The following is a 27,818-nucleotide window of genomic DNA, read 5'->3' as shown; positions in this document are numbered from 1 at the left end:
AACAGCTTACAAAAAGTCCATCACTTAAAATATTTGTTTTTTGACCCTAAATCTTAGTAAATCTTGTTGACACTTAGTTCCTTGTAAAAAGTATCAAAAACAGTGAATTTTAAGTGGTTAGACTAAAAATTCAACCACCGAAAAACACTGTTTCAGGCTCTTTTGAGTATAGCAGAAGATAACCACTGATGAAGAAACCCACTCTAAAGGGAGTGCGGTCTCTGTTTTGTGTTATACTCAAAGACATTTATATTTTAAAATTTTCCCCTTAATTCCTAAGCCCTAACCTAATAATTAGACTGCTTAATCTTCGAAAATATGAATATTAATAGCTTTTCATTCTTTGTAATGGAAAAATTTTCGCAAACTTATTTTTAATAACACAATGGACTCCATGTTCGAAATTATCACAACATATATTGTTCCTCGTAAAACAGAAAAGCTTTACTAAAGCTATTAGTTTTCAAGGAGAATAACTCAATTCCTAACACTATGTTACCTAAACCCCCTCCAAGTAAAAATTTCAGCTTAGAGAGGCATTGAAGGAACAATTGGAAAAAGAGGAAGCAAAAACATTTTTTGGTTGTGGTAAATTTTTTTTTGACTTGCATTCGGGGTTACTAAAGTTACCATATATAAAAGTGATAGGTTTTAGGAAGTTTCTCTGAGGACAATATATATGTCTATAAATGGAGCCCTAAAAATAGCTTTCATTTTTACAAAAAAGTGCGAGACAGTCTACTAGAACCTGTTCCACCTATTACTGTTATTTTTATACAGCGCTATTAATTAATCGTAGGATCTACGCGATAGGAAGGTGGGACCCATATATAATAATATTTGATCAAAAACGTCGACCTCCCATTCTGAGAATTCAAAGTTCCAAGAGCCTGACCAAGGAAACCATCGCGTACTGCGCTCTACCCTGTGGGAATCTGGATGCAACATGCAAATGACAGGAGTTTAATGCGATTATTCCTCACTGAGTGTCCAAGTTTTTAAAGTTGTTAACTTCGAAGGGGCACCAGGAAAAGTCATTTATTAATAAAAGTGAGATTCGTAAATTAACTAATAATAAATACCTTTAATAACTGATTAATACTCCAAGCAATTTTTTTAAAAAAAATTTTTCATATAACAATTTATTTCTTAATAGCCTCTATACGTTAACAACTAGTAATACTTCATCTAGTGAAATATATTATGTATATGTGGAATGGAACTGCTTATGGATGATATCTTTAATGGTAACTAATATTTTAGGCTATAAATAAAAATATATAACAAATAAATTTTTTATTAGTCTCTCTTAGATAATAAGTTGTAAAACTTCCTATTCTCAAGTAAAATATATCGTATATGTGTGAATGCGTAAATGAACTATTTACAAATAACATCTATCACAGTTGGTAATATTTTTAGCAAAGAATTTATAGTAAACTTTTCACATAACCAAAAAAAACTTTTTTACTAGTCTTTATAAATTAATAACTTGTTATAACTATTTTTAAGGAAGTATATTTATTTGTTGCGTAAGTTGAACTCCTTCGGTTAAAAAAAAAAATTATAAATGGTTATCAGGATTGTGAAAGTTCCTCGTCATTAGTTTTTTTGTACTCGCCACGTGCTTAAAAAAATTAGATGTTATAACTTTATAACTTTTTGAAAACTAACAAAGATAAGTTTTTTGAAAATGTATATAAACTTTGCTGTGTTAATTTTTTTTTTGCAATTCACGATACTCTTCGCTCGTAATTATTTTTTCGAAAAGCCAATTCAAATCGTAAAGCCCAACGCCTCGCACAGTAAACATTAGATTTAATATTTTTTATTATTAATTAAAAGATTTTATAAAAGCTGGTTTAGAAGTTATTGAAAAAAATTTAGAGCATTTATTACAAATTAAAGAGCCTTTAGCTATAATTGCTGTGGTGGGTCCATACAATTCGGGGAAGTCTTTTCTTTTAAATCAATTAGCCGAAGATAATACAAAAGGTGTGCTTCTTAAATATTTACTTAAAACTTGTAACTATTTTTTTCTTTTAAAGGTTTTCAAGTAGGTTCTCACGTAGATCCAGAAACGATGGGAATTTGGTTGTGCGGCGGAAAAATTCGCACTTTAAAAGATGGAACAAATGCTTCTGTTTTATTTCTTGTTAGATTGATTTTTTTAAAAAATAATAAAAATAAAATTTATTGTCAAAATTTAATATAGCCATTTTATTAATTTATAGAAATTAATTATAATTTAAAAATTTTACTATAATTCTAAGTTTATATAATAATTTTATTATTATTAAATACATTTTCTTGTTAATATTTTTTTTAATTTGTTGTGGTTTATTATAAAATTTCAATTATTTATAGTAAGTTAAGTAATAATTATTATTGTATATATTTATTTTTTTATTATAAAAATTTTTTTTACTAATAATTCTTTATTTTTATTTTGCGTTATTTTTTTTATTTTATTTTTTTTTATTAGTTTTTAGTAATTAATATTAACTCAAAGATCTTAACATAATTTCAATTTTAATGATTTATTATTATTATTTATATGTATTTTAATATTCTTTAAGAAAATTTTATGTTAAATGCTTCTGTTTTATTTTATTAATTATTTTTTGATAAATAAATATTTTATTAAAAAATAGTTTAATTAGTATATATTTATTAACATTATATTTGGAATCTACCCAGAATATTTAATTTATTTAGTAAACTTATTATTATTACTAATATTTTATTTATGAGAAATATAATTTCTGTTTTATAATTTACTTTCTTTATAAATTTATTATTTTAATAATTTGTTTAATTTACAATAATAAATAATTTTGTAATAAGAGCTTAATTATAATTTTTAATTTATTTAATAAACTTATCACTAATTATATATTTTTAAAAAGCATTTCTTTTTTATTTTTTTATTAATTTTTTTAATAAATTTATATCTTACTATAATAATACAATTTTTTTTAATAATTATTATTTTTAATTATAATTTATAAATTAATTTAATAAAATTATTATTTTTACTACTAGTTTTATTATGTAAATCAGTTCTGTATTATTTCCTATCAATTTGTTAAATCAATTTAGAAATTTAATATAATAATTTAATTAATTTTTAATAATAGTTATTATTAAGTTAAAAATCTTTTTTATTTTTTAATTTATGTAATAAACTTATTATTATTACTAATGTAATTTTTATATAAATCGTTTCTGTTTTATTTTTTATTAATTTTATTAATAACATTAAATTTATAATAATTATTTTTAAACAAAAAATTAATTAAATTTATTATTGTTACTAATATTTTTTTAAAAAGAATAGTTTACTTATTACTATTAAAATTTATTATTTCTGTATAATAATTCTTCATTTAAAATACTTTTTTAAAAAAAATTTGATTAAATTTTATTTAATTGATTAATTATTATAAAATTTATGGATTTTTTTTATTAACGACTAATTTACTTACTTTTATTAATTTTTTTAAATTCTTGGTTTTTTTATTTTAATTATTATAATTTTTTCACGAACTTTTTTAAAATTTTACAAAAACTGAATAAATTTATTATATTTAAAATTTTTTTCTAAAAAAAAACTTATGATTTGTTCTACAATTTATTTTTTATGATAATTTTATTTTTAATATTATCTTTAATTATACATAAATTTTATATATTAATATTTTTTTTTTATTATTTATTAGATTTTTTACATTTACATTTTTTTAAATTCTTTAATAATTTATTATAATATATGAAATTTATAATAAGTTTTGTAATATTTTATCAACGTTATATTACTAGTTTACTTTTTTTACTTTTTTTAAATTTAGTTTTAATTTTACCTTAAAAAAATATTTTTTATAGTTCCAACCAAATATTTACTACTATTATTATTCCCTTATTTTTTTTGAAGTTTTATTTAATATATAATCAGATTTTTGAGGGCTTTAATTTGAATTCAAATCTTTTCTAACATTTTCATTTATTTAAAAATCTATTAATTAAATTTGGAATATTTATTTTTTATTACTTTTTCTGCTTTTCTTTACCTTTTTATATTTTTATTAATTTTTTATATTTCCTATAAAAAAAGTTTATATTAGTATTATTCATGTATATTAATTTTTTTTGACATTTGAAAAATATTTTACTTTACAAAAAAATATTATTTTTATAAAATTCAAATACTATTTTTGTTATACTTTTTTTATTTGGTATATTATTATTTTTTTTAAATTTTATATAAATTATAGTTTAGTATCTTTATAGTAATATTTTACTACACAAAATATATTATTTATTTATGTTTTCCATAATAAATATTATTTATTTTCTAACAAAATCATATAAAAAGGATTCTGAAGGCTTCAACTCCAATCAAGCAAGTCAGCACTACGATAGTCAAATCTTCGCTGTTTCTGCTTTACTTTCGTCGCTTTTGATTTATAATACTGTGAAGATAATTGATCAATCAGCGATCGATTATTTGGAATTATTGACCACTCAGGCGCAGATGTTTTCTTTCAATACTCAAGTATTTTGTTTTATTTATTTTTTATTTACTTTATATAACTCTTCTTTATTTTTTATATTTTTATACTTTTTCTTAATATTTGCTCATATTTAGTTTTAATTTCTTATTTTTTATATTTTATAAATTAAAAAATATAAATATATACGTATTATTTGTATTAAGTAATTCGTGATAATAATTTTTTATTTACTTTTTATATAATTTTTATTATAGTTTTATTTTTTCTTACTTTTTATTTATATATGCTTATATTTAGTAATATTTATTATTTTTTATATTTTATATAATAAAAATATAAATTTATTATAATTATTATATTTATTACTTCTTATGTGTTAGTTTTTTTATAATATTAATTCTTTTAGTTTTTTAAAAAGTTTTAATAATACTAAATTTTATATATTTTTTATATATAATGAAAATATGAGGAAAATATTAAATTTTCATTTTTGTGATATTGAAAAGTAGAATTATTATTTAAATATTTATTAAAATTATAATAAAAGTAAAACTTTTTTATTTTTATTGTTTATAAAAATGATAAGTAAAAGAAAAATAAATATCAATAAGTAAATATTTATGATTATAGTAAAAGTGTTAAAAATAATATTATTTATAATAAAAATAATCATAATAACTAATATTTTTTTTTATATTTTATTTATAATAAAAAGTAAATTTATTATAACTTTTAAAAAAGTTTATTTTTAATATATTAATAATAATAAACATAATAACTATAATTTATGTATATTTTTTAATATATTAGTAATAAGGAGAAAAATTATTATAAACCGATAACTATTTGATAATTATAGTAAAAGTTAAGGAACACGTGTTCTTTTAATAAAATACCAAATAAAGTAGTGATGTTTTTTGGAAGCAATTCGTAGCGATTTTATTACCAAAAATACCAAATTAAGTAAATAAAGTCAGGAACTTTTTTGGTAGTTTCTAAAAAAAGATACAAAAATATTTGCCAGCACGTGCTCTTAAGTGTGACGTGTCATTTTGCGCACATTTTATATTTCGACGGGTTCTTTTTAATAATTTATGAAGCCAATAGTAATTCTTTTTTTTTGCTGTGCCTTCTGCTTTGCATCTTTTAAAGTTGAATGGCTGAATGTAAATTTTTTCCTAAAATTTAAGAATCACTTTTCACAAATATTTGCACTTTTTATTTTTTTATCACTAAAATAAATGAGTAATTAAAACAGTACCCAACAAATATATTATGGTTTTATTTTTATGTTAAAAAAAGTATCTGTATAGCATTTTTTTTATTAATTTGAACTTTTCTTAAAGTTTTTTTTAGACAAAACTTTTATATATTCTGTTATTATTATTGTTGTTAGTTACACTCAGAAGATGGGGATTTTGATATGAATATGGTTAAGTTTCCTCCACTTTTGTGGGTAGTGCAAGATTTTTTCCAGGAAACGGGAAGCGAAACTCCCGTATTATTATTACTATTACTATTACTATTATTATTATGTATTATTATTATTATGATTATGATTATGATTATGATTATTATTATTTACAGCAAGAATGGCTTAAAAGATTGCTAGAGTCTCAAAAAGAACAGGTTTATTATAGTTATTTCGATTAAGTTTTATTATTGGAATATTACTATTTTTTTATATTTATTTTATTATTATTATTATTATTATTATAGAATTTACGACAGCTGACTAAGCTTTTTCCTGCGGTGGATTGTCACACTTTATTTTTGCCAGCAGTTGAAAAAGATTTGCTTAACGACTTATCAAAATCTGTTATTATTATTATTATTCATCTTTTATTTATATTTAATTTTTTTAAATTGTGATTGTTGTATATTAATTTATTTATTAATACTTTTATATTATTATTTATTTACTTTTATATATCAATTGTTATATAATCTATATTTATTATTACTTTTATAGTCATATATATATTTTATTATTATTATTTCCTTACTATTATATTGTAACTGTCATATATTAAATTTTATATTTACATAAAATTATTATTATAATTATTGTTTATTTACTTTACTATAATAAATATTATATTTATTATTTTAGTAACAATAGTTTTCTTATTTTTATAACATTATTAATATTATTTTCTAATTTTCTTTATTATTATTTATTTTATTTTGTTATTTATTTTTATAATTTTATATTATTTCTTTATATTATTTTTCCATTAAATTTTTTGTTTATTTCATTTTATTAATATTATTTTTATAATAATTACTATTTTATTTTCTTATTATTCAATTTTTCTTATGTTTCCTTATTTTTATTACATTTTATTATTATTTATTAATTTTATTTATTATTATTTATTATTATACAATATTTTTATTATTATTGGATCTCATTACTTTTTTTTTATTCGTTATTTTTATATATTTTATTATAAAATTCTATTATTTTTATTTTATTATTTTTTATATAGAAAGATTCGGATTTAACGGCAGAATATAAGGAAGGCAGAAATTCACTTAAAAAAAATATTTATAAACTTTTAGCCGCTAAGAAAAAAAGAATTTATCTTTCGGTCAAATCAGATAGCTCCACAGACGAGTACTGCACCAGTAGTATTGTAGAACTTTGAATATTCAGTAGTATCATTGGAATAGTTGTATCGTAATAGCACATCGTCATTACTAAGTATAGTAAATTGTTTGTAAGTTGATTGGCGGTTTTAACTACCAAATTTGATTGGTTACATATGAGACTTTTTTTTTTACTAAAAGTTAATGAGTTTTTTGTCACCATCTCTTGGTAAGCCTGTCACATTTAGTCATAAAAATTCACGAATTTTTTTATCCAGTAGCATTATTACCAGTATTTTATTGGACAAAAAGCTAAATCGCGTGCTATTATATTCTATAAAATTCACTGGTGACTTTTAGCGGTTGACAATTTTTATTCTTTCATTTTTAATAGTGCATTGACTAATAATATTTATAATGAAATTATTCGTCTGCTCCGTGATTTATTGTTTTTTCTTTGAAACGCGTAAGGCACTTTAATTACTGCCTGACACGTAGATGGCTATAAAACCTTCATTCTCATTGGCTTATACTTGTGTTTTACTATTTTTACTGAGCCATGTCACGTGAACTTTTAACGCAAGTGACCTTCTGTTGAGCTTATTATCTTATTGACTTAAAGTTGTATATTTATTTGTACTGGGCCCTGACACGTGTACCTTCACCCGTTTGCACAACTATTATTCCATATATAATTAATTAATCAATAAAAAGAGCCCATATATCTACTCTTATCTAATCGCGAAACTTTATTAAATGTATATTTTTTATTCATTATTTTACCTTTTTTTCCCCCCCAGCTATTCTTACGTGAACGGGCCAACATTTGTTACTTTGCTTAAACTTTTAATAAAAGGGACCAATGAAGGGCGTTTAGCTGAAGTTTCTTTTTCATATTTATTAAAATTATTAAATAATAAGTTTTGTTTTATTTTTTTTATCATAAAAAAAGGTTCCTTCCGTCTGGAAGCAATTCATAAAAAAACAAGCCAATATCACTAAAGACCAATGCTTTGATTATTATATGAAGTACATTGAATTCTCCAACCAGCGGCCTCCTATGGTGAAGAGCGACATTGAAACTAAAAATAATGATGTAAAGAAAAACGCGTTGTCTTTACTCAAAGACTTGACGGTGTTATTATTGTTATTATTATTATTATATTTAAAGATACAATAAAAATAAAATGAAGTAGTTACACAAAACTGGCATACAAAATTTATTATAGTCAAATCAAAAAAATTTAATTTCCCTTATTACCAAAAAAAGTTTTACAATATATTTAATGACTTCTTTTCTGGGGCGGGAAAACAAAGTTGGGGCTCGAAGATAAGCAAGTGGCACGTGTCGCTGCGCAGTTAGAAGAAATGATCGACAACGCGTGGAAAGGGTTTTTTAAAAATATTTTTATAAAAATACATATTTTTTTGAGATTTCTTTTAAAGTAATATTATTTATTATTATTTTGTAAGTTTTTACTATTTTTTATTGTAATGTTTTATATATTAATTGAAATTTTTTTTACTTTCTTATTTATCATATTTATTGCTTTTATTATTATATAAGTTTTATTATTTCTATATTTTTACTATTTTTTATTGCAGAGTTTTATGTTTATATTTATATATTTTTGCTAAAGAAAAAAATAATAAAATTTTTATTATTTTATTAGTAGTGGGTTTTGTTATATATAAAAAGCTTTTATTATTATTATATAAAAGAAACAAGAGTTGTTAAAAGAAAATTTAATAATAATAATATTATTATTAATTATTATATATTTATTTTTTTTCTTATTTATATAAATATTTTTATTAAACAATTTATTAATGCTTATTATTATTTACTTGTATATTATTTTTTTAATTTATAAAATTCTTATTATCTTCTTGATATATAAATAATATATTTTATACAAGTTATTATTTTTGTTATTATTATTATTGACTTTTTTAAAACATAAAAAAATAATTATTTTTTTTTAGAGTAATTACTATTATTAACTTGTAAATTTTTCTATAGAACTTTTTTCCTATTAATTATTATTATTTTTTCAAATATTAATAATTTTTTATAAAAGTTATTATTATTATTAACTTGTGTATTTATTTTATGAATAAATATTATTTATGTTTATTATTATTATTAACCTTTTTTAAATATAAATTATTTTTATTATCATTATGATAATATATTTTTTATAGATAACTTTTTTTTGTTTATTAATATAAACTTTATATTTTTAAAATAATTAATATCTTTTATAAAAGTTATTTTTATTATTATTACTTGTGTATATTATTTATATATCAATATTCTGTGTTTATTATTATTATTAACTTTAATTATTAACTTTATATTTATAAAATAATATTCTTTTGCTGTTTATTTATTATATTATTATTAACTTGTATAATATAATTTTTTATATATTAACGTTATACTGTTAGTGTTCTTTATTATTATATAATTATATACTTGTATTTTTAATAAAAAGAAAGTTTAATGTTCGTTTCATTATTATTACTTATTATTTATTATTTTTCTTATTATTACTATAATTATTATTATTATGAAGCATTCAAACAGAATACTACAGAAGTGTAGAAGATTTTTGTAGTGCGCAATATCAAACTCTTTTGAATCAATTTGTGCAGAATTTCGATGCAAAGTTGCCCATGGAGACGGCCGCTTTAAAACCTCAAGTCATTATTATTATTGCTATTATTTTTATTATTATTATTATTATTATTATAATTATTATTATTAGCTTGAAGTTCAGCGAGAAAGTTTAGAACAATTATTTGATGAACATTTAAGTCAATATAGTGACGTTCCTGGTTTTACTTTTATTATTACTATTATTATTATTAATTGTTATTTTCAGGATTTAATAAAATATTGAATGAGTTTAAAGAAAAACTTGATTATGAAAGTGCTCGCCTATTTGAATTAAATAAAAAAAAGCTGCAAGAAGTGTTTTCCTCGGTATAATAGTAATAATAATAATCCATAATAATAAGGAACTTTTTATCTTAACCAATAAAACGTCTCCTTTCGTGTTTGTCCTTTGTGATTTGTTACGCAATTTCTGTTTCTTTTTATTGACTTTGAAGAGTTATTTTTTTAAATCAATAAAAAAAGTATTAAATAACTTTTTGGTGGTGTCACGTGTTCAAGATATTTGATTTTTTTATAGTAAAATTTTTTATCTATAAAACTTTAATGAATTAGTTGAAAACTATTCACTTTTTTTATTTTATTATTATAAACTTGTATACTTTTCTCTTTATAAATAGTTTTTAATTAGTAAAAATGTTAACTTCACTATATTTTGGTCAATAATGGTTTTTAATACCCACGTGGCTTCATTTGTTGAATTTTTTTTATTTACCAAAAAGAAGCGCCTTTTTTAGCGCTATTAACTTTTTTTTTGTTATTTAAAATATACGGGCCCTGTTTATTGACTTCATAATTTTTCTAATCTATTTTCTTACTTTAAATTCTTGTGCATAACACGTGACTTTTTTTTGTTGGCGAAAAGGCTAATTTTTTTAATTATAATTATTATTTATTGATAGCACTTGTTTTCTTTTTGTTCAAAAAAAGTTTTCATTATTTTATTAGGGATGATTATATTATCTTAATGACTCAGTTTGTTGGGGAAAAAGTAATTATATTTTTCTTTACATTATTAGGCGGTAAATTTTTCTGTTGAGGTGTACAAACATTTTATGAGCGAATCCAAAAGCAGTAATAATGCGCGGCCCCATAAAATTATAAAAGAACAGAATTCAATGGCTCAGCAAAAGGCTCAACTTCACTTTAAAAATGTGTTTTATAAATATTTTTCTAAAATATTTTATTTATGGGATTTTTAATTTTTTTTTTTAAATATTTTTGTGAAAATTTTTTTAAATTTTTCATTTTATTTTATTTTTATTTCTTTTTTTGTTCAAATAATTTTGTGAAAATATTTTTCTTTTTTTTGTTTCTTATTTTTTTTAGTACTGAAATTATTTTATAATTATTTTATATAAAATAAAATAATTAATTAATGAAATAAGATAATTCTGAATTTTATAAATCAATAATTATAATGAAATAAGTAATCGATAAAATGAAAAGTTACGAAAAAGTAAACAAGGAATGAAGTAATAAAAGTAATAATAATATATTGAATAATTATTATATAATAATAAAAATGAAAGGATAGTAATAATAAACAGCTGTAAAAAAGAGTTAATAGATATATAATATTATAAAAGTTATTCATAAATATTAAATAATATAATAACAACATCTTTTATAAATATAGTAATTATGGAAATATGAATTAATAATAAAAGAATAAATATATTGACAATAATAAGGTAATGAATAAAGAAAAGTTATGGAAAAATAAATATAAAATAAATTATTTATAACTATTCAATAATATGAACAACAGTACGTTAAGTTAAAATAATTAGTATAAAAAATAAATATTTAATAATAATAAAAGAAGAACATATTAAAAATACAACAATACTAATAAATATATAACAAATATAAAGAAAAGTTATAAAATATAAATATAATAAATAAAAATAATGTTAAAGTATTTGATAACTATTATGCATTAATAATAAAACTTATTCATAACTATTAAATAATGTATATATTAATACAATATTATGATTATAAAACTTTTGCATTTTTTTATTTTTAAAGTTAATTTTAATGAAAATTTCATTAAAATTTTGCATTTATTATACTTTTATATTTTTATAAATCTTTTTTTTATGTTAATGTTTTTGTGAATATTATTTATATTTATAACTTTTTTAAAAAATAAAAATAAAACTTTACTGTTTATAAAAAATATAATCAATTTATTGTAAAAACTTTTGCTATATACAAGAAATATTAAGAGAAATATTAAATTTGTTATAAAAATCAAACTTCTAATAAATTCAACAAATTAGAAATTTCAATAATAATAGTGAACATAAGATTAATAAATAAATAAAATTTAGTAGTATTACATTAAAAATAATGAGCAGCATTTTTAGTTTAAAAAAATGTTTGCATTATTTTTTGGATTTTGTATGAATATTTTCTATATTTCTTATCTCTATATTGTTTTTATTTTATTTATTACTTTATTTATATGTTTGTATTGATTTATTATAAATATTAATTATTTATATTTATTATAATAATCAATTTAGTAGTTGTTTGCTTTATTTTTTAATTTTTAACTTGTGTATAATAGTTTTCTCTTCTTATCATTATATATTTTATGTTTATTTTTATATTTTTCTCTCGTTCATATCATTTTTATACATTTTTTATATTTACATTTACTTATTATATTAATATATTTATTTTTCATAGTTATTATGATAATTATTTTTATAAATGTTTGCATATTTTTTATATTTTGTATAAATTCTTTTTCTTATTATTCTTATTATATATTTTTTATATATTTTTTATTTAAAGTTTTCATAAACGTTTGCTTTATTTTTATAATTTTAACTTCTATGTAATATTTTTTTTCTTATTATTATTATATATTTTTTATATTTATATTTATTTCTTTATCTCGTTTGTATTATTTTTATATACTTATTATTTATTTTATATATATTATATATTTATATTTATTTATTGAGTATATTTTTCATTTTTTATTGATTATTTGAATTTTTCCATAAATGTTTGCAATTTTATTACGAATTTATTATATTTATTATATTTATATAAATATATTTATACTTTTTTGTATACACTATAAGGAATTTCATATAATTTTTATGTGTTTTTTATATTTTTTTACTTATTATTCTTTTTATATTAATATATTTATATCCTTTTCAAATATTTTTGTTATATATATTTATTATCTATTTTATTTTTACTTCATAATATTTTTATATTTATATTTCTTTATTATTATTATAATCTTTTTTTATGACCTTTTTATATTTTACTTATTTATATTTATTTTATATTATTTTAAAGCCCTTTTATATATTATTACTATTATTATTGTTACTTTAATATGTTTATATATATTCTCATATTTATATTACTATTATATACTTTTATATATAACTTTTTATATACATTATTTATTTATCTTTCTTAATATAATGCACGTATTACATTTTATCTATACGTATTATTTTTATTTCATATTATTTTATATATTTCTTTCTTTAATATGTTTTATATAAAAATTTGTTATGAAGTTTTCTTTGTTATTACTTTTTTTTTTGTATATTATTTTTTTTATTTATTGATTGATTCACTTGATATTTACTTTATTATAATTATTTTATCATATATATATTTCATTTATTTTTTTAATATTTTTATATTTTAATTTTATATTAAATATATTTACTTATATATTTATTATTCATATATTTTGCTTCTTATTTTTTTATAGTATGCAATATATATATTTCTAAATCTTTTCTTTAGCTTGTAAAAGGCTACGAAAAAGAAGAAGGCGTTTACAACTCCTTCAAGTTATTATTGAATGTATTACTCTTATAATTATTATATTTTTTTATTGCTTCATTTTTTTGTTTTGAGTACGGCATAAGCTTTTTTTGAATAAGTACCAGGTTAAGTAGTCAACTATTTAACCAGGATTAAAGCAACGGAAGCCAATAATAGAATGTTTATTGTCATATAAACTTTTACGTTATTAAAATTCCTTCGCCAAGAGCTCAGAGTTGTAGGTGCTCATCTGTGATTGGGAGTCCTCTATGGCTATGACACAGCGATTGGCTAGTTCTTGTCATTAGTAAGCTTGAAAGCTTCCGCTGTGTGGCTTGGCAGGCCTCGTGGTAGGAGGGTTCTGCAGCGTTCGTGTAGCGTTTAAGTATACTTTCTCTTTCTTATTTTGAACTATAAAACTCAAATTGGCACCAGGTAGTCTATAATACCCTTTTTCACCTTCTTTTTAAAATACGCCATATATAATAATCTGCTCTCGAATATATAGCTTGCAGCAAATTAGAAAATTTTATAAACAAATTTCCATTGATGCAAAAAGAGATTAAAGCGGTGCATTTAAAGTATATTGCATCCAATCATAACTTTCTACAGTTTATTTTAAATTGCTTTATATTGCTACATTTTATCTCGAATTGTGCCCCTTAAAATTAGACTTTAAAATTTGTACAAAATGTACAAATTTTAAAGTCTAATTTTTTTTTCAACCCAAATATTTTATATTTACTTTTTTTATTTTTTATGTATATATTTTTTTATATTTTACGTTTTTTTTCTTAAGAAACTTGAAGGTGAATGGGATCATTACGAAAAAATTAACACCGAACTATCATTGGTTGAACTGCAGCATGAAATGTTGAAAATTATTGAGTCGTTGCAAATTCGATTCGAAAATGAACTCGAACTTCCCGCGAGCATGACATATTGTGCTTTAGATTATTATTATATTACTATTATATTACTATTAAAATATGAAATTTATGTAATAAAATTACCAAAAAGAAGTTGATATGACCACATGGTGTAGCCATGGGGTATTATGGCACATGACCTGGCATTACACCTCTATGATTACGTTATTCTATGTGTTAGTATTTTCCTCATTATGCATATATGAACTCAGTATATATTTCTCGGTTTATATATTTGGTGGAAAGCAAGCGTCTTAGACACGTGTTAATTATTTTAATATATATATTTTTTGCGAGTATTCAACAAGCGACCTATTGGTTAACAACTATTTTCTATTTTTACTGGTCTTTAAAAATTAACGAGATTAATGGGTGATACAAGATTATTAGAGCCCTCTGTGCTATATACTTATGCTATTATGCACATTTCTATTAGCTATTTTAAAAATTATAAAACCGTTCGATTCGATTCGGTCATGAAAAACGACTTCTTTATTTTTTCATGCTAATTTCTATCGGCTCTTGTTTCCCTGTAGCCAATCCTAATAGACGCTTTGTTCTTAAATTATTAACACACTGTTTTCATCAGCTATTCTCTGCGGATCACACTTTTCATAGATAATATCACGCCCAAGAGTTTTCCATATAAACTTCGTGATGCTTGTTTTATATTATATTTATATTTATATTTACTTTCTATTCTGTTTATTTTTTTTTATAACTTTTTAGTAGAAACTTTTTTGAAAAATATAACCATTCAAGCAAGAGATGACTTTCTCTTTTTTGTTGTAAAAGGTTCGTTATTATTATTATTATTACTATTATTATTATTATTATTATTATTATTATTATTATTATTATTATTATTATTATTATTATTATTATTATTATTATTATTATTATTATTATTATTATTAAAGGTTCGTATGATATCGAGTCTATTATTAAAACGGTCACCGAACAAATGGAAGTAAGTTTTCTTTAAAAAAAACCCAGCAAACTAGTTTGAAATTTTTTAATGAACATAAATAACCAATTAGATAAAAATGCGAAGTATTATCAAAGAAATTCGTGAGAAAAATATTTCACTTATAAAAGAACTTATAATGGTTTATTATAGTATATCATTACTTATTTATTTCTACTTTTTATTATTTTATATTTTTTAGTTTTTGTTATAAATATGTTATATATTTTAAAAAATAGGAAATTTATTATTATTATTTAGTTTTTTATTTAATATTATTTGTAAAATATTTTTGAAATATATATTTTTGTTAATATTAATAATAATAAAGAATCACTGCCTAACGGGCACTACAGGAGAAAATATAAAAAGTTTAAAACAGTCTTCTTATTGGTGGCTTCCAGAGTTTATTCCTTCCTCCCCGAAAGATAAAGTAAATATTATTATTGCTATTATTATTGTTATAATTACTTTTATTGTCTTTATTATTGTTATTAATAAATAAAACTAATATTATTATTTTCATTATTAATATTATTATTTGGTGTTATTATTACTATTATTATTATTATTATAATAAGGCTGTTCAGTTGTGCTTAAGTGCACTAAAACGTGAAAATCATTTTTCTTTATCTCCCAGCCAAATGAGGTTTATTATTATTATTATTATTGTTATTATTGTTATTATTATTATTATTATTATTATTATTATTATTATTATTATTATTATTATTATTATTATTATTATTATTATTATTATTATTATTATTATTATTATTATCATTATTATTATAGAGAAATTGCTGTGTGGGTTATTGATATGCAGTTTCAAAATAAAACTATTGAGCTTCTCATTTGTAAGTTAATTTATGCCTTTACTGATTGCTTCTTACTTTATTTATTAGTATATTTACAATTTTGATTGGTTTTTCTTGTAGTCATTTTTGGTACCATTTTTTTGGTCGTCGTCGTGAAGTTGTATATCGATAGCGTCACAGCAAAAAGAAAACTCGACTCTCCTGCTTATCGAATGAAAGCATTTCCTCAGCCAACACGTAGAAGTTTTTTGCAGAATTAATAATAACGATTTTTGACCAATAGTGTTAATTTTAATATACCGCCTCAGCGTACTTAAATAGGAAATAAAATTTTTTTAAACCAATAGCGTTAATTTTAGTTAACTATGTAAAGTCTCTTTTAAGCGTACTTAAATAACAAAACTTTTGCTGGCCAATAGTTTTAGTTTTAAATATTACTTTTAGTTATAATGATTATTTTAAAAAGTTTATTAATGTTTTTTTTAAAAAAATTTATTTGCTAGCTTTAATAGTCATTCGCGACTGTTTCCAGCATCATAAGCTTTTTATTAATATATTAAATAAGAAATTTAAAAACGTATGTGACCAATAACGTTAACCCATCCTAAAAATTTTTTTTTTAAATTTTTATGGAATAAATAATATTATATATGACGAACAGTATTACTTAGCGATTATCTGTCTCAATAGTTATGCTTCACAAATTATTTAACCGATAGCGTATATCTATTAATTATTAATTAACAATAAAAATGAAATAATGTATTATAAATATAAAAAATCCAACAAGAAATATTGAGGTACATAAAAATTGAAAAAATTTATGGTTATTTATTAATTTGTGCCTCTATGGTCTTAATTGGGTATGTTTATATTTATTAGTTACTTGTTGACACCAAGTAACGACTAAAGCTAAAAAGTAAATTAGAAAAATATATTATAATAAAAAAATTTATGAAGAAAATTTAGAGTATATGTTAATAATTATTTTGTTCCTCTATTAACATTAGTTTTGTACGATTGTTTTCAATAGTTGCCCGTTAGCAGCAAATGTAAAGAAAGGTATAATGAAAGTTAGAATAATATAATATTTATTATTTTGTATGTTAATCAGTTAAATGCAAATAAAGCTATAAAAATTTTACTGAAAATAAAAAATAATTTAAAAAAAAATAAAAAAAAGAATATATTAATATTTATTATTGTGTTCCTCTGTTGATTTTAATTTCGTACGTTAACGTTCATTAGTTACTTGTTAACACCAAAACGCTTTTAAAGATAATAATTAATGAAAACCAAGTGCGTCAAGAGCGCTATAGAGGCTTGTAGAGCTAAGCGGGGGACTTGAACGATGAGTAAACGGTCATATCATCGGCTTGGAGGGAGTTCGTGTGTGTGGATTTGACGGCAAAGGCACGTCGCATATATAAATTACGAATAAAAAGGGCGAGAGAAGTAATCATTGGGGGTCCTTTGCCGTCAAAAAAAAGCAAACGCAGCGGCATATCCTTATAGATATGACTTCATCACTTGGGAAAGACCAAGATGAATGTTTAACGAGTGCAGTTTGTGCAATAGATCCTAATGCCAAACTTGATCAAATGTTTTTTTCAACGTCAAGAGAGCGCCTGTTGCCTTATTAAAGTTAAAAGCGCGAGTGGTCCGCCCAGTTAAGCGGAGGAGCTGCTGGGTCGTTGAGTGCCTTTGCCAACCGCTGGTAGGAGACTGGTGGGTGAGTACTCGCTAAATGCTGTTCCCAGTTTAAGTGTCTTCGGCAGCATCACGCCGTCTTCCATAGGATAGGAAAGAACCATTGCAGAAATTACTAGAAGGTATGGGTATTGCATTCATGTAAATGGCATTTTTCTTCAGCATCTCATTAGTAATGCCATCGGGGCCAGCGCTTCTCGACTAGACACAATCATTATGAATATAGCTTCCTTGCTTTGTTTTAAAGTTATCAAACCCTCATACACCTAGGAGCGCTTTAAAGTTGCTTGATGCACGGTTCGAAATAACTGCTTTTAAAAATGGTAAAACCTTGGACAAATGACAGTACTATGGAAGGTTCACCTTTACAGGTTGGGCTCCTGGTTACAGTTAAACTTTAACAGTAATAGGGCTGCGAGTGCTGAAGGCAGCTGGTAGTTGTCGTCTGTTCCGATGATGGAGAATCGAAGCGCTTACCATTACTTCGATCCCGCGGATCCTCAGACTTTTTGGAGTTAGAGACTAAGTGACTTGAATACAGATAATTTAACAGAGGCAACTAAGTGAGCCCGAAAGCTATAGTTCTCGGTGTTTCCAGTCATGAGTAGTGCGTAGATAAAGTTTTCGCATCGATTCTCGATGCTATCTTACTAGCTTTTTGGCTAACATATAGTATTATCTTTTAGTATTCTACTAAAATTGCATCTTTTATCATTATGAAAGGTACCGTCTTGGTACAAAGATGTTTCTCATATATGGTAGCATTCTAATATAGCATTGGTAAAGGAGAGTATTAGGAAAGTGTGTTTTACTAGTATAAATTTATACGCCGGGTCCCCCCCTAACAACCTCTTGGACCTCGTAAACATTAACCAGCTCAAGTGGTTTATAGACATCGGGAAGGGGTAAGCTCAGCTGACATTGGGCATCATTAGCAATTAAGCGAACAAATGGCATGTTTTGGGTAGCAAAGAGATTTGCGAAAAGTTTGGCCTAGTCTCCATATCTCTCGGCCACTATACTACCTTCCCGAAGAGGTGTTAGTGTGCAATCCCCCGACTTTTTATCTTTTTGACATATGTCCAAAAGGAGGAGATGTTCTTGTTGCCTGACTCTGATATAAGGTTCAGCTTGACCTCCAGTATAGTTCTTGGACTAGTGGCTTTTCTTGTGCAGTTGATTAAGCATAAATTTCGGCGCTCTACGACAACATGGCCACTCGGATGAGGCATTCAAGTTGGCAGATAAGTGTCTTTAGTTCGTCAAACAGGTGATCAGGGCCAAAAATTTAACTGTTATTAAAACATAAAATAATTTTGAATTAATAAAAGTAGCTTTTAGATAACACACTAATAAAATTGGCAAATATACAAGTCTTCAGCTCTCGTATTCTAACAGGATTTTCTTAAAGCCATATATTTACTTTTCACGCTTCATGTACAGCATATTTATAGCCAATTTTTTTTTTTATATATTAAGTTTTTTTCCTTTAAAACTATAGTCAAAATCTTTTTTCTGCTTTCTATGATATAAATATAGTTTGTATATTTGAACGTAACAATTTTTTTAAAAAAATAAAATTTTAAATTATATGAATTTTGAAAATATATTTTTTTCTATTTACTATGTTTATTGAGAGTACAAGTAAATTTATTATTTTCTATAACAACTTCACGAATTGGTAGAGATACTTGAAGATGCAGACTTTTATTATATAAAAAAGAGTTTCCTTTTTTTTCATTTTTTAAGGATTCGAGACCGCTTGAAGAAAAGTTCATATTTAGAAATCCCGTTTTTGGGCAATCTTCGTAATAAATACGCAAAGTTTTTTGGAATTCATTTCTAGGTTGCAAAATATATTTTAATTTAAGCTGAATTCATAAGTTGTTATATCTACTATAAAAAATATTGAGCAAAAATTTAATATTAATTTAAGAATTATTTGTTATTTTTGTAAGTTACTAAAGTTTTTCTTATTAAGAAAAGTAAATTAGTTTATAATTCTATTTCTTTGTTAACTCTCTTATCCACGTTGATAATTTTTTTAAAAAATATATATATTGAGTAATTTTAATAATTTTCTAAAAAAATTCAGTCGACTAAATAGGCTTTTAAATTCTGCGATTTAACTTTATAATTAGTGCGGAATCTAAAGTAATTCTTTAATACACAATTAATTTTTAACAAACCAAATTATTAGTTTATATTGGCTTAAGAAAATTTGGTTATAGAATTTCTTGAAGTGGATTAAAATTTTTTTGTATTACTTACTTTTAAAAGTACAAGCAAGTAAAAACATAAATTCGGATGCATTTATTTGTTGGTTTTTATATATTTAATTTGGTTAATAATAAACTTTTGTAAATTGCTTTAATCTGACTATTAAAAAATAATCAAGAATTTAAGTTATTACAACATACGAAAGTAAAAGGGAAGCTTTAAACAAGTTGATTGGTAGAAATAACCCCGTAAATTCCACCTGAAACTCGTTTTTACTGGCTAACTGGCCGTTGCGCGTCATCTATTTTGGTATACAAGCGTTTTTTTTTATTTTTAATATGCAAAGAAAAAATAATTATTCCATGTATTAATACTAAAGTCATGTGTACATAAAATATAAAATAATTAAATATAATAAATATAAAAAGTTCTAAATAATAAATTAAAGATAATTAAAGTAAAAATATAGTTTTGGAATTAGTACGAAAAAAAATTAATTTAAAAAAATTTGTAAAAATAAAATTTGCTCACTAAAAATAATAACGAAGTAAAAAACTTGAGTGTCATTGGGCATTATAAAACTCTTAAGAGTCGTAAAAACCAATTGTATTTAGTTCGAAAAGTTCTAATAAAAATTTTAAGGCGTAAACAGATCCATTTAAAAGAAAGTGTACCTAAAAGTATTTTTATTGGCTCGTATATGAATACAAAATAAAGGCATTCTTGCTAACTCATTGGCTGTTATTTTATTTAAACCAATAAGAAAGTTTCAAAATCTTAACTGAATCAATAACCGTTAAAAAAAGGCGGTAACTACGATCACTTTAGCACACATGTCAATATTAAAAAGCCAATAGGTTTAGAGAACGTTTTATACTAATAGACAATCATATTTAAAAGCTCCAAAGCTCGACCAATCACGCTTTTATATAAATTTCATGTAGTTTAAGAAAATAACCTTGTTAGTGCTTTTGTTTAAAAAAAGGGTGTTAGTAATTGGTTAAAGTTTTGTTTATTTAGTTTTCAACCTATAAAACAGCCCATTCTCGACCAGCCAAAATTATTTAAATATTATAAAAAGCGGTGCAAGAAAAATGGTGTATTCGACAGGCAAGAAAAATTTCATCCTCACTAAAGATAATGCTTTATCATGTGCCTTTTCCAGCACGCTTAAATTTTCGCACCCTTCTTGTAGGCTTACCTTGAAGTTTCTTAAATTTTTATTTTTTAAAAAACAATCTAACATTTTTTATATTAATATAAATTTTTAGTGTTTTTATTCTTAAAAATAAATATTAATTGAGCGCATAAAATAAAAATAAAATTCGTAAATAATAACTTTTATAATAAATTTAAATTTAAAAAAAAATAAAACAATAATTATTAAAAAGTCATCATAACAATAAACTTTTTAAAAAAAACGACAAATAATATAAATAAAAACAACAATAATAATAAACTTTAAAAAATAATTTTATACCATTAAAATTTAAATAATGACAATAATTATAAACAAAAAAATAATATTAACAAACTTTTATAATAAACTTATAAAATAAAATAAATTACGACAACAATCATAAGAAAAATAATCATAATAATAAACTTTAAAAGAAATATTTATATATAAAAAAAAATTAACGACAATTATAAACAAAATAATACTAAAAAATAAACTTTTACAAAAAATTAATAATAAAAATAATAAATAACAATAATTACATAAAAAAATAAATAACGACAAAACCTAAACAAAATAATAATGATAATAAACATTTATTATAATTGTTAAAAAAAATAACGACGATAGTTACAAACAAAAGAATAGTAAACTTTAAAAAATATTTATATAAAAAAATTAAATAACAACAATAATAATAAACCAGAATAATAATTATAAACTTGGAAAAAAGTATATAATAAAATTTCCATAATAACATTGTAAACTGGTATAATAAAAATTGCTTTATAATAATAAATGCGTATATGAAAATATAACAAACTATTATAAGTTTATTTATAGTAAATATTATCATAAAAATAGAAAAAAAATAATTAGAATATTATAAATAATATAACAATAACAATAATAATAATAATAGTAATCATAATAATAATCATAGTAAAAATAATAATAATAACCAATGAGGATTTGAGCGTTGCATTATGAAACACAACAGGAGAATATAACGATATACTAATATTTTTAATGAACTCGACATCCAAAAAACGTTCATGCAGCGCGTAAACGCCTTAAAAATAATATTAATATTAATATTAAATAACAACGATAATAACTACTTTCATAAAAAAAATAAAAAAATTATATTTTATAAAATATATAAACAGTTAACTTTTCATATTTTTTATATAAAATATTAAATATGAACAAATTTATTCTATAAATTAGTAAATATAAAAAGAAGTGTAAAATTTTATTTAAAAATAAATAAAAATTATAGGTAATGATTAAAAATATCAAGCTTTCCTGTATACTCAAAAAAATATATATAAAAATTTACTCTAGCTTCACTTTTATTATAATTTAGGAATTCATAAAATATACTTTTTATAAAAAAATAGTTATTTTCCCTTTACTGTTTTATTATATTTCTAAAATATTTTATTATAATAAATATTTAATAAAAAGTGGAGGGCCGGGCCAAATATTGGATATACTACTAAATAAAAATTATATAAACTTTTTTTATAAAGATAAAATATTAAGAATAAAAACTATATTATAAAATTTTGCAAAGTAAAGAAACTGAACATAAAAGAATAAAGAAATAATTAAAGAAAAAACTTATAAAAGTAGCACTAAAAAATTATATACAAAAAAATATTTGAAGCTTTCATTGCTCCTTCAATTTTATATATTCTCTTAAAACTTTATAGTATATATTTAGAATAAATATATTTACTTATTTACTAATTTCTTCCACTATAATTATTTATTTTTCTTTCGTAACTTATATAAAAAGTATAATTATGGATATTAATAATAATAAATATAAAAACGTACCATCTCCACGAAAAATTATAGGGGTTTCGTTAGTAGATCGCTTATTCCGTTTTCTGCTGAATTTACGATATGGAATTGGTCAACAGTATTATTGTTGTGATAAGTAAAATTATAATCATTATTATTGCTATTTTATTTTCATTATTTATTATTTATAATTATTATTTTACTAATATTATTAACGTACACTAAAATATCGAGCTCATGTTCACTTATATCATTGTCATCAAACTCGACATCTGTCGTTAATAAGCCAATAAATAAAAGTAGTAATAATAATAATGATAATATAATAATAATATTTTAACTTAAATCTGTTACAAACTTTTATTTTTTTATTTAATAATACTATTTTTGTTATAAACATTTTTTAAATCATTATTTTATGGTTTTAATAAAAAATATATTAACAAATTAATTTATTACTATTAATTATTATTATTATAATTAAAAGCTAAAAAATATTAGCACCATCTTCACTTTCATTAGTTTTTTTCATTAAATTTAATGAGTTATAAACTCTTGAAGTAGCCAATGGCATTTCATAATCACCTTCTATGTAACGTTAATAAATATTATGATTTAATATTTTTAATTATTCATATAAAGTTTGCTTATGATAATAATAAATTCTACAGTAAAAATAATGAATAAATATTTTTAGAATATTATTTAAAAATTATGAATCAATATTATAAAAATTCCAAAAAAAGCATGAAATATGAATAGAAAACAATAATAACTTTTTAAAAATATGGTATAAATTTCACTAAATATTATAAAATTTTTATATAAAACCAGTTTTCCATTAAAACCAATGAAAAGGCTTTTAAAAATTCACAAAAAATTTTGAAAGTTATGTAAAAGGTAATAATTAATATAGATAAAAATTTACAGAAAAACTTAAAACAGTGAATTAATTTTTCCAAATTCACAAAAAAATATGAAAAAATAATATTTATATATTTTTAATAAATTTTTCACTAAAAAAATTAAATTAGAAAAATTCACTGAAAGTTATGAAGTTTTAAAACATATAAATAATTACATAAACAAAAAAACATTTACATTTTCGCTAAAAAAAGGAATAAATATTTCAAAAATTCATTGAATCTTTTGAAATTTAAAAAAAATTAAAAATAAATTAAAAAAAACATTTGTTTTCACTAAAAAGTTTTTTCATGCATAAAATACTTTTTATAAAAAATTTATTGAAAAAATTATAATGAACGATATATTCATAAAAAAGTAGTATAAAAATTTTTTAATAAAAAATTTTTACACTAAAAAACGTCATTATTTTATAATAGTATTTATTATAACTCATTCCATAGTCGTTATTAAACTATTATTATTATTAATTGTTGTTTTAAAATTGTTATTATAACTTCTTTAATAGTATTAATATTATTAATAGTAATTATCATAAGAAATTATTATTATTATTCATAACGTTTATAATTATAATATAAAAATTGTTTTTTTTAATATTTTTGGTTTCCTTTTATAGTAAAACTTATTTTTATAGAAAGAAAAATAAATAATATTTTTTATTTCATAATATTTTGTTTTTCTTATAACAGTTTTTATGCTAAAAAATAATTTATTATTTTATATAAGTAATTATGAGAATAATTTTTCAAAGTAACTTTTTTTTTAATATTTTTATAATATTTTTTTACTCTATAAAAAATTTTATTATTTAAATGAAAACTAATAATTTTTATATATAATTTATTATCCTTAATATTTATTCAATCAAATATTCTAGTAAAAAAACATTTCATTATTTAATATAAATAATATTAAAATTTATAATTTTTCTAATTAATTTTTTAGTTAAATTTTCATTAAAATAATTCATTTACTTTATGAATAATGAAACTAATAATATTGATAAAAATTTTTTTTCTATTATTTTTACTTTTTAAAAAAATTTTTACATAAAAATTCATTATTTGAATTGACAGTAATACAACTATAATATTTATAAATATTTTTTTAATGTTTCTTTTAAATATTTTTTAATGCTAAAAAGAATTCATTATTTTTTATGAATAATAAAATACTAACAATATAAGTAAATAAATTTATTTCTTAATAATTTTTTTTTAAAAAAATTTGCAATAAAAAAATTCTTTATTTTAATTAATAATAAAATTAATAATTTCTTTAAATAATTATAATTTCTTAACATTTTCATATTTAAAAAATTTTATATGCTGAAAAGGATTCATTATTTAATCAATGAATTTTATAAATAATTTAGTTTTCTTAATATTTTTTTCTAAAAATATTTTACCCCCAAAAAGATTCATTATTTCAACGGCATAATAATGAACCTAATCCTTTTTATAAATAATATTTTTTTATATTATTATTATTTTTTTACGTTAGAAATATCCAATATTTTATATGAATAATAATGAAACTAATAATTTTTATAAATAATTATTTTTTTCTTATCTTTTTTTAGAAAAATTTTTAAACACCAAAAAAGATTCAGTTTTTTAAATGAACAATAATGAAACTAATACTATTTATAAATGATTTTTTTTTCATAATTATTCCTGATATTTTTTAATACGCCAAAAAATTCATTATTATAAATAATTAGTAATGAACTAAAAATATGTTATATTTATAAATCTTTTATTTTAATATATTATGTAAAAAAAATTTGGCTATAAATTATTTCATTTTTTTTACATAAATAATAGTGAAACTAATAATTTTTCTTATAAATTTCATTTCCAAAATTTCTTTAAGCTAAAAAAATTTCATTATTTATATGAATATTAAAACTAATAATATTTGATTAAACTAAAGGAAAATTTATTACTTTATATAACTAATAATAAAATAATTATAATGAAAATAATTTTTTTATATGCTAAAAAAATTCATTATTTTATATGAATAACAAAATTAAATGTTTTTATAAAAAAGATAAAAATACTTTATATTCTATTATTATTATGTTTAGTCTTATTTTATATAAATGATAATATAATAAAATTCATAATATTTCATGAACCAAATAACTTTAAAAAATAATGTAATAATTTTTTTGAGGCTATAAAAAATTAATAAAATTATTTCATAATTTTATAATAATAAATAATGAGAAAATTTAAAATTATAATGAAAATATTTTAATATTGAGAAAAAATAATAAACAAATAAAAACCTTCAAAAAAACTTCTAAACTTTTTAGTGGAGTGGCTCACTCGGGCTTCAATTTCATTATTTTTGCTGAAGATCTCCCCAACAAATAATGCGGAAAATTTCTGAATATAAAAAATTTTTACCAAATTTACAAAAAATAATAAAAAGTATATTCATAAGAATTATTGAATATATATATATAATTTATACTAATAAATAAAAAAAAAGTTTTTAGTATATTTTTTAAAAAATATTAAAATAAGAATATACTAATATATAACTTAATAACTTTCCTGAAAATATCAACAAAAAGTTATAATAAACATAAAAAAAATATAACTTTTAGTGATTTACATAAAAAAGCATTCCATAAGAAAATATATTTAAAATATTTTTTTTAGTATAATAAATAAAAATAATCTTCTTCAGTGTATATGAAAAAAGTTAATAAAAAAATGGATAGTAATAACAAGAGATATAAAAAATAAAAAGTAAATATGAAAATATTTTTGAGACTATATTAATAAAGACTTTGTATATATAAAAAGAGTTTAAAAAATAATTAGTCGAAAGCCTTTTACTTTAAAAAAATAAAAATAAAAATAGAAAATATTAGAAACTTTTGAAAAATATAAATAAAAAATACTAAATTTTATTAAATATAATAAAAAGGAAATATAAAAACTTTTTATACATAAAAAAAGTATATAAATAATAAATCAAAAACTTTTTAAAATAGAATACAAAAAATATAAGTAATAATACTTAATATTTTTAAATAAAAATAAATAAAAATAAAACTTTACTTCAATATAATAAAGATAATAAACAAATAATATATAAAAAATAAAAAATATAATAAAGTTTAAATAAAATAAAAAATAAAATATATTTTTTAAATATAAAAAAAAATTATTATTTTTAAATTTTTAATAATAAACTTTCAAAAAGAAAAATAAAATTTTAAATATTTATAAAAATTAAAAAAAGAATAAAAAATAAAACTTTAAATGTTATTCAAATAAAAAAATTATAGGAAACTTTTTTCTTATAAGTAAAACAAGTATAGAAATATCTTTTAATTACAGTAAATATTAATACTTCTGTTATTAAGTAAAAATAAGGGCACAAATTTTGAATCAGCGCTTGAAATAGTGAAGTCAATGTTTGGGTCCTGCATTATTAGCAAAAAAAGTAATGAAAAGTTTAAAAAAAAATAAAAAGTTAATTTTACTTATATAAAATTATATGAAAAGTGCTCATAGCTAAAGATTGTTAAGTATAAACGAAAGACAGTCAATACCAAAATGAAAAATTATGCAAATATTATTTTTTAGTTTATTTTATACAAAAAGCTTTAAAATTTTTTTTAAAAAAAA

General features: G+C 20.3%; 1 protein-coding gene and 1 long non-coding RNA gene across 2 annotated transcripts; one reads left to right on the top strand and one right to left on the bottom strand.

Moving 5' to 3' along the window:
• The first annotated feature begins 1,726 nt into the window (after positions 1-1,726).
• Positions 1,727-16,577, top strand: LOC135146268 (guanylate-binding protein 6-like). The gene is made up of 24 exons (XM_064078430.1): positions 1,727-1,805; positions 1,858-1,995; positions 2,049-2,155; positions 4,376-4,555; positions 5,911-6,012; positions 6,102-6,143; positions 6,234-6,332; positions 7,007-7,134; positions 7,907-7,988; positions 8,059-8,241; positions 8,424-8,497; positions 9,686-9,812; positions 9,878-9,947; positions 9,995-10,095; positions 10,806-10,940; positions 13,582-13,641; positions 14,402-14,546; positions 15,261-15,326; positions 15,452-15,501; positions 15,572-15,640; positions 15,830-15,931; positions 16,080-16,147; positions 16,294-16,355; positions 16,437-16,577. The coding sequence occupies exons 3-24, from the start codon at positions 2,084-2,086 to the stop codon at positions 16,574-16,576; spliced, it is 2,157 nt and encodes a 718-aa protein (XP_063934500.1). The 5' UTR covers positions 1,727-1,805; positions 1,858-1,995; positions 2,049-2,083; the 3' UTR covers position 16,577.
• A 3,221-nt stretch (positions 16,578-19,798) lies between these two features.
• On the bottom strand, positions 19,799-22,479 carry LOC135146265 (uncharacterized). Its single transcript, XR_010283765.1, has 3 exons — positions 22,389-22,479; positions 20,447-20,547; positions 19,799-19,868 (listed from the first exon to the last, which is right to left on the bottom strand). It is a non-coding gene; the product is annotated as an uncharacterized LOC135146265 (long non-coding RNA).
• Positions 22,480-27,818: the final 5,339 nt, after the last annotated feature.

This window comes from Zophobas morio, unplaced genomic scaffold, assembly GCF_036711695.1.
Source record: "Zophobas morio isolate AGI-343-1 ecotype UQ-CSIRO unplaced genomic scaffold, CSIRO_AGI_Zmor_V1 ptg000221l, whole genome shotgun sequence".
In the NCBI taxonomy this organism is placed as follows: Eukaryota; Metazoa; Arthropoda; class Insecta; order Coleoptera; family Tenebrionidae; genus Zophobas; species Zophobas morio.
The sequence above is the reverse complement of the archived record's forward strand: the minus strand, read 5'-3'. Positions and strand labels throughout refer to the sequence as shown.

What these genes read in the sequence shown, in the direction of transcription:
- LOC135146268 (XM_064078430.1), top strand. Translation starts at nt 2,084, where the DNA reads ATGGGAATTTGGTTGTGCGGCGGAAAAATTCGCACTTTAAAAGATGGA. An exon ending in TCAGATAGCTCCACAGACGA is followed by an intron (nt 7,135 to 7,906) that starts GTACTGCACCAG and finishes TTTCCCCCCCAG; the next exon opens with CTATTCTTACGTGAACGGGC. An exon ending in ATGAAGGGCGTTTAGCTGAA is followed by an intron (nt 7,989 to 8,058) that starts GTTTCTTTTTCA and finishes TCATAAAAAAAG; the next exon opens with GTTCCTTCCGTCTGGAAGCA.